At 42.1% G+C, this 13,126-nt stretch overlaps 2 protein-coding genes and 1 long non-coding RNA gene across 3 annotated transcripts in view; 1 reads left to right on the top strand and 2 right to left on the bottom strand.

Moving 5' to 3' along the window:
* Positions 1-7,650, top strand: part of garre1 (granule associated Rac and RHOG effector 1) — a 29,219-nt gene extending 21,569 nt beyond the window's left edge. Inside the window, exons 10-14 of the mRNA XM_084016194.1 lie at positions 38-1,170; positions 3,311-3,476; positions 4,993-5,130; positions 5,347-5,422; positions 5,622-7,650. Coding sequence (XP_083872320.1) covers positions 38-1,170; positions 3,311-3,476; positions 4,993-5,130; positions 5,347-5,422; positions 5,622-5,969 — 1,861 coding nt within the window. The 3' untranslated portion in view covers positions 5,970-7,650. The remainder of the gene's footprint in view (positions 1-37; positions 1,171-3,310; positions 3,477-4,992; positions 5,131-5,346; positions 5,423-5,621) is intronic.
* A 152-nt stretch (positions 7,651-7,802) lies between these two features.
* Positions 7,803-8,632, bottom strand: ss18l2 (ss18, like 2). The gene is made up of 4 exons (XM_084025144.1): positions 8,500-8,632; positions 8,240-8,316; positions 8,047-8,134; positions 7,803-7,935 (listed from the first exon to the last, which is right to left on the bottom strand). The coding sequence occupies exons 1-4, from the start codon at positions 8,566-8,568 to the stop codon at positions 7,879-7,881; spliced, it is 291 nt and encodes a 96-aa protein (XP_083881270.1). The 5' UTR covers positions 8,569-8,632; the 3' UTR covers positions 7,803-7,878.
* Positions 8,633-11,700: 3,068 nt separating this feature from the next.
* On the bottom strand, positions 11,701-12,981 carry LOC311011495. The gene is made up of 3 exons (XR_014596897.1): positions 12,445-12,981; positions 12,056-12,296; positions 11,701-11,817 (listed from the first exon to the last, which is right to left on the bottom strand). It is a non-coding gene; the product is annotated as an uncharacterized lncRNA (long non-coding RNA).
* Between the last annotated feature and the right edge of the window lie 145 nt (positions 12,982-13,126).

The raw sequence follows: 13,126 nt of genomic DNA on the forward strand, positions 1-13,126 counted from the left end.
AGAAATTGAGTAATTGGGTTTGTCTTCCCTCCAAAAGAGAGCAAGCCTTGCCGACTATTCAGCTCCAGCTGCAGCGGGAGAGCCCCGATTATGCCGGCCAGGCAGATCTGCCTCCAGGCACCAGCTCCAAGACCTCCAGTGGTTTGCCCAAGACAATATCCAAGCTGACTTCCAAGTTCACCAAGAAGGTCTCATCCAGCTCTAATAGTGGAGGCAGTTACTCCATCCCTAGCACCCCATCTCGCAGCATGCTGACGACCAGTAGCTCTGAGGATAAGGCCAAGAGCCTAGTCCACAGTGACGGGAGGCTACAGAGCATCCTGCAGATGAGCAGCCTGTCCTGCACCCCCGACTCTGCCCTGCAGAGCCAGCTGGCCAACGGTTTACTGTCCGAGGACCAGGGGATGAACCTGCCGACTGACCAAGAGATGCAGGATGTCATTGATTTCCTCTCAGGATTCAACATGGGGAAATCGCAGCAGGCTTCGCCCCTGGTCAAGAGGAGGAACTCTGTGGCATCTGCGAACCCTGCTGAGCTGAAGCCCCCGAGTGGACCTCCGCCAACCTCCCAATCTATCTCTCACAGTGCCCTACAGCCCCAAGCTCAGACCCTGACCCAGCCCCAAGCTCAGACCCTGACCCAGCCCCAACCTCAGCCCCAACCTCCACCATCAGTGCAGAAGCAGTCGCCTCAGCCACAACCACAGCCACCTCCTCCGCAGCAACAACAGCAGCCCCAGCAGCAGCAGCAGCCTCCTCCTCCACCTCAACAGCCCTCCCCACAGGCCCTGCAGTACTACCAACACCTGCTGCAGCCCATCAGCCAGCAGCAGCCACCTCCTCCTCAGCTTCCTCCTCCGCAGACCCCACCCCAGGTCCTCTCGCAGCAAAGAGCGGCAAGCAAGTGGCTCGGCACCTCTGGGCAACAGCAAGGCCCCCCAGCAGGGCTGTCGCCCCTGGGTCCAATTGGGCAGTGGGGCTCTCCTGGACTGCCAGATCTGAGCTCAGATCTTTACAGTTTGGGCCTGGTCAGCACCTACATGGACAGTGTCATGTCAGAGATGCTGGGTCAGAAGCCACAGGGGCCCCGCAACAACACTTGGCCCAACAGGGACCAAAGTGAAGGAGTGTTTGGAGTCCTGGGAGACACACTGCCTTTCGACCCAGCAGGTGAGATCCACATTCCTTTTTATATGTCCATGAGGGGTACTCTTTGCACCCAAAAATATGGAATATAAATGTGTTTATTTGTCTGTCAGACAAATAAATAAATAATCCAAATTAAGGTAAAGAATCTGAACCTTTTTTATGTGTAGGAGGATTAAATCCTTAAAGGAAAACACCACCGCATTTCCATACTGAACTATGTTCTGCTCTGGTGTTAGACGAGGTGATACATACCTCCCTCTCCTCTGTGCGTGCACTCAATGGCTCTTGCGCGCACTCGGCGCAGCGCTAATTTGCTAGCATGTAGCTTGTCCCAGTATATTCCTTAGGATCCAAAGGGGGGTGAAGTTAGAAGCGACCAAGCACTTCCACGTTGTCCCTATTTAAATACGGTTACGTGAGTAGTTACACGACCCAAGTTTGGTTACACAAAATGAAACATGCTAATTTTTCTAAGCGGATAACAAGGATAACTATATAGTATGGCGGAATAACAACTGGAAGCACTTCGACGTCGGCGCAGTAATATCATCACTCCGCTCCCCCTCTTACTTCCGTCAATAGAACCTACGTGACCTGCACGCCGTCGCCTGCACTACCTGTAGTAGTTTGTGCACAGTTGAGGAAGCATCAGGTTGTAGTAAGATAGTTTGTGAACAATCAAACATCATGGTTATAACGTGCATCGTACAGGGTTGTGAAAACAAGCAGAAGGTATATAGTCCCGTCATGTTTTGAGTGATGATATTACTGCGCCGACGTCGAAGTGCTTCCAGTTGTTATTCCGCCATACTATCTAGTTATCCTCGTTATCCGCTTAGAAAAATTGGCATGTTTCATTTTGTGTAACCAAACTTGGGTCGTGTAACTACTCACGTAACCGTATTTAAATAGGGACAACGTGGAAGTGCTTGGTCGCTTCTAACTTCACCCCCCTTTGGATCCTAAGGACAAGCTACATGCTAGCAAATTAGCGCTGCGCGGAGTCCGCGCAAGAGCCATTGAGTGCACGCACAGAGGAGAGGGAGGTATGTATCACCTCGTCTAACATCAGAGCAGAACATAGTTCAGTATGGAAATGCGGTGGTGTTTTCCTTTAAAGTGGGTTTAAATCAATCTGCTGCTATTCTACAAATGTGTTTATTTTTCAGTGATGAAGTGTTGCTTAAAACATAACTGTAGTCTGTATTTATTTAGGCAAAATAAGAAAGATGTCAAGGTTCCCAGCAGCACCATTTTTATAAAGTTGCAGCCTGTGATCTCCTTTCTCATAAAGAGAGTTGATCTCAATGATCTCAACCTCCCATACTCCTGGGAGGTCTGAAGCTTCGCTGACAACACTGTTTCATTATTTAAAAAAAAACCTTCAGAAAAGCAGCTTAGCAGCGGTTTCATGACGATGCAATTATTAGTTGGGTATTATACTAAGAGACTAATGGTCAAACAGGGAATTAAGTGTCCAGAATAATTAGTGTCTATACAGTCCAAGTATAACCATTAAAATGCTTGCAGTAGGTATCCAGCTTACTGCACAGTTACTCATAAATTCAAATGTTTATTGTCCAATAACAGAACGTTGTTTGCAGGCATCAGTTGACAACAACATGAAGGGACAATGATACAAAGATTACCATACACACAAGCAACAGCTCAGCACTCTGAAGGGGTGTCGAGATACAAATTAAGAAATAATAAGGAGTGTGTCAAGGCCGGACTAAATAGAAAGATTTGTTTAGTATTTTTGTATGACTTATTACTACTTGTATTACTTACTTCAGTGCATTCAGTATGGCAGATATGTTTTTAAATGTATGAAGCTATCATGTAACTATTCCAGCAGATTTCAGACCATGTTGGACCCTGATCTGAGTAACATAATCAATGTGGGTCAGACTGTGTGAGCAGCTGTTCACTGCGAGTTGACCATTTCTGCTGAATTTAGTCTGTCAGTTGCTATTTACAGAGCAGCAGACTCTTTTGATTGCAGCCGAGGTCTATTGTGCAGAGTTGACTTACAGCTATTGTGATTTTTCTGCTACGGTCGACAGTCTGGCTAAACGGATTGAGCTCCAGGGAGCCAAAGAGAAACGCTGAGGGTGTCAGAAACTCATGGATGTGTTTATCCCCCTTTTTCCATGCGCAGTTGGCTCCGACCCGGAGTTTGCACGTTACGTTGCCGGCGTCAGTCAGGCCATGCAGCAGAAACGGCAGGTGCAGCATATCCGTCGCCCCAGCAACACGCGCAGCAACTGGCCAATGCCTGAAGAGCAGCACAGGACCTGGTCCCACCCAGAGTACTACAGTGAGGGGTAGGTCTGCATGACATTTCCTTATCACCGATTCATTGATATGCAGGGAAAACATATTTTCTATTTTTAAAATTGAATGAGTCAGACTGACATTTTAAAATGTGACTACAAACAGATTCCTGATACAGACAGCATCAAGTTGCCATGAGCATATGAAACTTTCAATATAGGTATATATTGATGAAAGTCTTTCCCTGGTGTCACCTTTTTAAATGTAGAAGACACAAATCAATACTGAGTAGTTTTCAGACAGACATGCACTGCAACCCAGTAATAATCTATAGACATTAGAGAGGAAGTAAATGTGAAGACACAAATGACTGAAACATAAGGATCGGACATTAATGCACTTTATCCTCCCAGCTCCCTAGTACTCCCAAGAGTCTGTGTAATGCCCAGTTGAGCTCATGTGTGAGTAGAGTTGTTAGTGTCTAGAGAAATCACAGTGAGTCAGTGGGCGTGTTGGTAATGTTTTCATCTCGAAGAAAACAAACATCCCAGGGTGAAGAAGGGGTCATTTACACCAAAACAGCAATGCAAATGTCTAAGTGGAGAGATGACAAGATTCCTGAACTTCTGCCAGTAAGGGCCGACGCTGAAATTCAAGGAACGGCAAGAGCCTTGAATTTAATTTAACAATTAGCGAGCCGGCTATGTGACTGCTGTGTTTTTTGCATCATGTCCTTCTTCTTGCTCTAACCAGGCGCCTCAACTAAACAGGGTATTTCCAGTAGCTGAGAGCGTGTCTGACATGAACAGTTTCCTGCTGTGTGATACATGTGTGAAAGGACAACTCAGGACAATGTCCAGACCTGATTCTCTGGACTCTTTGGGGAGTTTCTACGAGAAAATGGCTTTAGCCTTGAAGATGTAGCAGTTCCCAGTACAGTGTGTATCATTCTTGCCTTTTAAAAATAAATGTTTGATAAACAGGGTAGGTTATACGCTGAGACACACGTATTCCATGATTCAAGATTTGTTTTGGGCAGCACAGTGCTGAAGTTTTGGAGGGTTATTTAAAGCTTAGGTTCCTCATAATAGTGTTGAGCAATGTCCTGACTAAATTATTAATGTGGCAGACGTCATCGGATGTGTGAGGCATTTACCATGTTAATCATAACTGTCATTTAATTCAGACTGGAAGTGTGAGACAACACATTCCTGCTTAGAGATTCATCTCGGAAAGGAAGAAGATGTAACCATGGAATCATTACTGCAGTGGCATCCTGCAATATTGATGTACTTTATGAAAATGATAGGACTTTTTAGCTACTTAAATACAGCGCTTGCCATGACATAAGACCAACAGATGCTATAGAACCTGCTGTATGTGGATAAATAGTGAATCACAGTCTACGGCAAGACGTACCCAACCAATCACCAAAACCCAAAGAAGAGCAAACTTTCAAACATTGTCATACATCACAGATGTTTAGACATCATCATCAAATAAATTTGGACCTGCGATACCTTCAGATACGATAACAGCGCTAACACCTCCTCTGGTTGTCTTCAGGGAGGCCGTAAACAGCAGCTGGTCAGCCAACCAGGGGGACTCTGCCAGCTCCAGCGACGAGACGTCCTCAGCCAATGGTGACAGTCTGTTCTCCATGTTTTCTGGGCCAGACCTTGTAGCTGCAGTTAAACAAAGGAGGTAAGTCCCAAAACTTTAAATTTGTCTCGTCACTTTCAGTCAGCCAGCTTTACTCCCGAAGGCAACATTCAAACTGGTCTTTGGTTAATGTTCCACACCCCAACATACTGTTCATAGTGATAGTTTTATAGTAGTTTTCTAGATAGATTTAAAGTGAAGTTACTCCAGCTGTACATCATGTGAGTGCTGCTAATACGGTTCAATGTCTGTTCTCAGAAAACACAGCTGTGGGGAGCCGGAGGTGTGCACCCTGCCCTCACCGCCACTCCATCACCTCAGTGATGATAACCAGGTAGAGAATGAGGAGCACCAGTGTTGACACTTTTAAAGTATTTGTGTGAAAAACAATGCCAAACAGTGAGAAATTGTTTGGCATTGTGATTAAAACATTTTTTCCCTACATTCAAAGGAACGATGGGATCTTGTTGTCCCGTCTTGCTTTGTTATTAACCGTTTCAACTTTGCTGATTGCCGTCCGCTGTGTTCCACAGGACAGCAAAACTAAAACCTGGCCTCCCAAAGCACCATGGCAGCACTCGACCCACAACAACACCATGCCCCATCCCAGCTCTTCCTTGTACCAGATGAACATCCCTCCTTCCTCCCAGTGGAGCGACTCTATGCAGATGCTGCAGTCTCCCGTGTGGTCCACTGCCAGCGACTGCTCCCCCTCCGCTGCCATCTCCTCTGGTTTTCCCTTCACCCAGCAGCAGCAACAACAACAACAGCAGCAACAACAACAACAACAGCAGCAGCAGCAACACAAACCCATGACCAAGGGCTTTAAATCCTTTCCTCTCAAACACGAGCACAGGCCCTCCTACCTTCACCAGTACTGAAGTCTGTGGAACGAGTCCGTGGTGAAGGGCCTGTAGCTCTGTTAGATGAGCCACCGAGTGGGCCAAGCCGCAGCCATTACAGTCCTCGCCCACTGAATTGGAAGATATCAAAGCCTCAACAGGCAAATTAAAGTATACACACTGGCTTAACATTTTTGTATCTATATTTTTCCATGTCAAACATCCCCATTTGAAAAGGAGAGGTATTTTGAAGTTTTTAGAACTGCCATGTTTTACCTACGACAGATGCATGCGTCAGGCTGGCAGCAGTTAGTCCAGTGGTCGTTTCTCTTTCTGTCGAGCCGACGTCTCCTCAGACAAGAGCTGGAGACGTGCACGACCGCCACCCACTTGCTTCTGCAGCTGAACGTGCGCATAAATGAGGGGACTACAACGGGGCAGGGGCTTGAAATGCTCTCATTTTGCCCATAATAAATATACTGTGTCTACATAGCTGTAACTGCCAAATCTTACGCAAGATAACTCAGAATACAGCTACCATCTACTGTTTCATAGCTTGTAATATACTGAAGTTGAAATATAAATATTTAGTTCTTTTTATTAAGAGGCTTTGAGCAGGCTCAGCATAAATATAGTAAGTCACTGCAGAGGTGTAATTTGAGAGAAATACACTACTTTTTCAACAACTGACCAGAGTTAAGAATTATAGCAGTAACTATGTGCCATGTTGGTATTGATAGCACTTGCAGAATATTATTCCCAACCAAAGCATTGTTCAGAAGATGAATGGTGCTGAAGAGATAAGAGGTAGTCTGAGATTATTGATAAACGGTTTCAAACCTATTGGATGAGAGCATCGGGGAACATCTTCACACCCAGACGCGCATTCATTTCCTCCTCTCTTAATTGGCAGTTAACTCCAGATTGACACTAACTCCTATGAACCTAACTTTTCTTCTGTGTAATAATACAATATTTTTCTTGTACAATTATTGACAGTATTAATCTTATTTTTGTATTTTCTTACATGTTATACCATTACTGTATGTTAGTATTCTTGTAGGCATATTACATAAAACATTATTTTCCACCTCCCAATATGTGAAAAAGCACATTTTTTTTCCTACAGAGTTGAACTATACCATCTATCTAAAGGTTACCAAATATGCTATGCTAAACAACTAAAACATTGTGTAATGAGGGTGTTTTGGTGCCCTTGTTCCTCCGGTTTCTATGGCAATGGGCTGTATTTACAAGCCCAGAATGTTATCTTCTTGTGATGTTTGCGGATGCCAATGTTGCCTGTATTTATGAAATGACACCATGTTTTCAGAAAACTAACATACTTAACATGTTTACAGAGAGTTGTTTGCTGTATATACATATAAATATATATCTTTTTATAGTTAATGTGCTTTGCACAATCAAGATATAGAGTTTGTTGCTTTTTGTCTGTGTTATCTCCCTAACTGTTTCAGCCTTTTTTAAAGACATCATTACAGACCTTGGACTGTAACTGTTAGCTTCTCGGCTGTGTCAAATGGTTTACTAGTGGCTTCTACAAAATAATAAAAAAAAATAAAAAAACATGTTGCCCTGATAGAAGATATTAAGGGGGAGTGCTTGGCTTATGTTGCTTATTGTTCTCTTGAGCTGGCAACTGAATCTTTCCAAGTGTACCAGCAATGCAAAAAATGAATAAAAATAATTAGCAATTCGAGATGCTGTCTTTGTAGTTGCTTTTGCTGAGAATTTCTCCTTTTTTCACCCTTTATGGTCAAACTGTTTCACACTCCTGGGATTTCAGAAAATGTGACAACTTGGAAAAGTATAGAAATGTTATTTATGTACAATTCATACAACAAAAATTACATTTTGAATTCACAGAATTTCCAAAATAATATATTCAGTAGGAGCACCAGTGATCCTGATGTGTGTTCTTGTGACGTCATGTTCCACCATCATTCACACTTGGTTTTGAGGCTGAAGTTTCATTCGATGTAGACTAGAAACAGGAACAAACACAGTATTAGGAACAAGCAACTAATCCATGAAAACACTACCATATATGTTATTGCAGCAGTAGTTCCTGATGAATTGTGCAGTTTGTCCTTACATTTTGTAAGGAGGGAGGCACGTTGTCTGGGCTGGCATCAGCTATGGTTGCCAAATAGACAATATTGCGATGCAGGATCTGTTGGTATCTGTTGGAAAAGAAGAATAGCGGCTGAAAATAACCATTAAATAATAGACGCACACATGCAGTGTCCAGACTTGCTGATTAGGAAGGACACTGAGGGATGACTTACTGGACACACTCCACTGCTCGTCCTTTCTGCATGTATTCAGCGATGCATCGAATTAGCTGGTCGTTTTCATCCAACAACTGGGACAGACGGAACAAAAGATAAAGCAATTTGTCTCAAACAAAACAGTAAAATAACGAGGGAATGGACGGATAAACTAGTGACGTAACTAACGTTTGCTAGCGGCTAACTGGTAAAGCTCGCGCCATGAAACAGCTAACGTGGGTTTGCGCTTCGGTAAATGTAATTTGCTGCTGTCTTACCCTCTGTATTGTTTCTTGGTTAATTTTCGCCTTTCCTCGTAGTTTCTTTGGCACAAAGACAATCGACATATTTGAGTATTTGCAGTTGCCTTGTCGCGTATTGTGTTTGTTTGTCTTCTTTTTCTTCTTCTTCTTCTTCGGTGTTTATTGGCGGTTGGCAAACCAGCACAGGTGCATTACCGCCACCAACTGGACTGGAGTGTTAATGAAGATGAGATTCGACAGAAAACTATGAGCGCTGCTTCTTAGTTCTTCTGTTTCCATGACAATTACTGACGTTAAATGTCAACCTTGACCTCTTACAGTCTCTCAATTGCTTTGGCTCATTCTTGCACTGTACACTGCTGCCCTACTGTACATACCATGCCCATATTGTACATGGTTTATACTCAAAGGCATATTGTATGTAAGTCCCTCCTTCAAGCCCATGTTTATATATGAATATATCATAGATATATGCATAATTAGTATATTATATATTGTACATCATTTTTGTCTATCTTCCCTATGTGGAAAATGTCTTTTATTGTTGTGCGTATGTACGTGTATGTTTGTCTGTTTGTGTAACCCAGCCCGTGTAAGATGGCGCCTTTCTACACCCGGAGACTCTGCGTTGTGTGGATGTTGTGATTATGAGCAGCACAGAAATTATCATCAGATATTCTATTGATTGATATCAAAACAGTCCATAACCATGCTTCTTCTGACTTTATTGTATGAGATATCATTTCAGTGCCACAGTTAATTTTAGGCCCAGATTTCTGTTTCTGCTTTGAATCTGAAGTCATGTTATCCTCTTTCCTGCCTTGCACTTGTGGTAATGAAACCCCCGCTCACTTTTTGAATTTGCAACTCTGAACTACTTCATGAACTTGATTTATGAACACCTGTAAACTATTCAGTGCATTCATTCAGTAATCCTTTCCCTTGTTTAAACCATAATATTTTACAGTGGTATATATCTGTGTAAATATGCTATAATTACAAAACAGAATTCAGTTCCTAAAAGCCTGTGCTGCTGTTTTGTTTTAGAATATGAAATAATTAATTAATTCCAGCAGGACTATGTAGGTCCATCCACTAGAGGGAGCCACAGAGGAAAAACCTGCATAACAGCCATTATAAACGTTTCCTTCCTATTGTCCAAGTGACCAAAGGGTGTGATGTCATAAAGAGCATGCAGTGCTGCTATGTTAGACATACGATACACAGATAGTCGTGTACATTAATCCTAATTCATCCACACATATCTCCACTGGTATGTGCTGGTCTGGCTTTACTAGGCTTGCCTCTAGTTTATATATGATCACTCTTTTGACAGACTACACCATCACTTTTTAAATGTTTTGTAGTGCCTGGATTCTGATGTTTTTAATTGTCCACCTACCTTTTTTTTTAATAAACAACACTGTGGCTTCTTTGGACTGTTTTCCACATTTATACCCAGATTTTTATACCAACTCTTCCAATTTTATTTGACTATTTCTTTTTAAAGGAGTCATAACCTGGTTTTATACGTATCCAGCCCCCCTTGGATCGCTTTGGATCAATTCGTAAAACTTATTAGAAAAAAAAAAAAAAAATTTAATCAAACATTGAGCTTGTTCTGACCCTTTTTCGTACCGCGATTTTATCACGCGAGATTACGCGCGAGGTTTTGACTGGTCCGGATGTGCATTGTATAATATGTAATGAGGCGCGCGTTGATTCGCCGCAGGAAGGACAGAGCCGGGGGGGCTTGCCTGCATGCAGACTCCAAAACATAATGGCGGCGCTTCGGCGATTTCAGGTAGCGGACGGGGCGGGGTTGGGTGGTGAAAGAGGGGTGGGCTTATGCAAGTAGCCGCCACGGTGACGTCACCGAAGGCGCAGAATCAAAATCTCGTGCTTTAGGAATGCACACCCTTGTGTGCTATTCCTGTTCGGAAAAAGAGCAGAAGCGAAAAAACGGCGCCACTTTCAAACTCCAGCCTTTCAGGCAAGTTTCAACTGAGGTCAAACACAGATATGCATGTTTTAACAAGAGAAATTGCGATTTCCTGGTGATGACTCCTTTAACCTTAATTCTTTGACATAGAACTTGTATGACCTTTTTTGACATATACTTTGAATATAATACTCTTCATGAATTATTTCAAAATTCTATACTTAATAACTAAACCTAAACTAAATTAATAACTAAACTTTTTTTAGACACAATACAATGACTTTATGAATTTATTTGACATACTTTAATATCACTTTTTAATGGAATACTATGTAATGACTCTTATAAAACTTGTTTCAACAAACTATATCACGACTTTGTTGTCCTGCAATATAATTATTTTTTCACATTTTACACCATTGATTTTTAAAGCCATATTATACTTTGACCCTTCTATAACATTTCTTGACTAAATATACTATGATTTTTTGTATTACCTTTATCATCATACTATACTAACACTTTTTCCAATATGCTATGACTTTGTGAGATATAATATTCTGTGATTTGTTTCCCCCACATACTATACAACGTCTATTTCATGAATATTTGACACAACTTGTTTTAACATACTCTGTATATGAATATGCATTTGTTATAGATTGTTCAATAATGCATACAAATGGTCTCTTTAATTTCTGATCAGAGATGCAAAGAGGTTTTCAAATAAATTCAAAAAGATTTATTTGTCCCAGAGGGCAATAACAGGCACACACAGTAGCTGTACAATAATATATGGTGACAAAAAACAAAGCAGGCATGCTGTACAGATTGATATGATGTATACAGATTTACACAGACATATATAAAGAAATATATAAACCATAAAAAAAATAAAAATAAATAATCATAAATAGCTTCCTGTGTGTGTGTGTGTGTGTGTGTGTGTGTGTGTGTGTGTGTGTGTGTGAGGAGCTTCATAAAAACTGTTGGAAAAAAAAAAAAAGAAAAGAAAAGATGATGTATACAGATTTACACAGATATATATAAAGTAATATATAAACTATAAATAATCATAAATAGCTTCCTGTGTGTGTGTGTGAGGAGATTCCCAACAAAAACAACAAAACAAAACAAAAACAATCCTCTGTGCTGGTCGGGAGCCTCCTCACCCTTTGGCTGGTGGGTGAGGCGGGTGGTGTCAGAGGCGGGTGGTGTCGGGGGATGGGCGAGGGGCAGGGAGGTTGGAATGGCACACACTGGGTCTCGGGCTCACTAAGGTAGGGGAGCAGTTCAGGGTCTGCTTTGGTGCTGGGTCTTCATTGGTTGATGTCTTGGTTGACGTCCATTCTCAGCTGCCCAGGAGAGCCAAACCATAGAGGAGTCCTGACCTATGAACCAGAACCACCAGAGATGAAAACCCATGAACTCAACTATACTACATTTACATGGTTGCTAGCTAGTGTTGAATATGACCACTAATTATGAAATTATATTATAAACAATGGAATACTATTCTAGAAGGCTCCTATAATAAATACAATACTGATGTAAAGTTAACTACATGTCATTACTGGTACTTTAGTTTTAGGAGATTACATAGATTAGTCTCTGTAGGAGATTACTCACTCAGCCCACTGGGCCTGTAGTCCTCCATCCTTCTCATCTGGTCCTGTAGTCCTCCATCCTTCTCGTCTGGTCCAGTAGTCCTCCATCCTCCTCATCTGGTCCTGTAGTCCTCCATCCTCCTCGTCTGGTCCGGTAGTCCTCCATCCTTCTCATCTGGTCCTTGAAGCTGAGCCTAGGTCTTCCACATGGTCTCGTCTGGTAGGGAGGCTGGTGCAGTTTGTATAATCCTGCAGGTCTGCTCCTGAAATTATATTATAAACAATGGAATACTTTTTCTAGAAGGCTCCTATAATAAATACAATCCACACATCTAAAGTTAACTTCATGTCATTACTGGTACTGCAGTTTTAGGAGATTACATAGATTCGTCTCTGTAGGAGATTACTCACTCAGCCCACTGGTCCTGTAGTCCCCCATCCTTCTCGTCTGGTCCTGTAGTCCTCCCTCCTTCTCATCTGGTCCTGTAGTCCTCCATCCTTCTCGTCTGGTCCTGTAGTCCTCCATCCTTCTCGTCTGGTCCTGTAGTCCTCCATCCTCCTCATCTGGTCCGGTCGTCCTCCACATGGTCTCTTCTTGATGGGAGGCTGGTGCAGTGTGTATCATCCTGAAGGTCTGCTGCTGCCATCAATACCTAAGTAAAAGAGACTTGGAGACTTTTCTTCATGTTAGTAATTATGACCGTACCTCCGTCAGGAACAGCCACCAACACCTAACTTAAAAAAATAAAAAGACAGAGAGTGAGTAAAACAAACAATCTTTGAATCACTTGTAAATTAGACTTTCAGGAGACTTGTGTTACTGCTGTAATTAAATGTTAACTTACCTTTGTCTTATCGCCATCTACAATTTAAACACAGTCAATACTTTACACAATACACCTCACACTAATTGATAAAAGCACTATATAAATGAGGACCATTTACCAAAGTGGTCTTCACTTATATAGTGCTTTTATCCAACGGGCTTTACCGTATTCATCACAATCAACATAAAGAGACATGAAGAACTTATCTTATATATCTTATCTTATCTTATCTATCTTAACTTATCTTATATATCTTAACTTATCTT

The sequence above is a fragment of the Eutrigla gurnardus genome (assembly GCF_963514095.1).
Source record: "Eutrigla gurnardus genome assembly, chromosome: 1".
Lineage (NCBI taxonomy): Eukaryota > Metazoa > Chordata > Actinopteri > Perciformes > Triglidae > Eutrigla > Eutrigla gurnardus.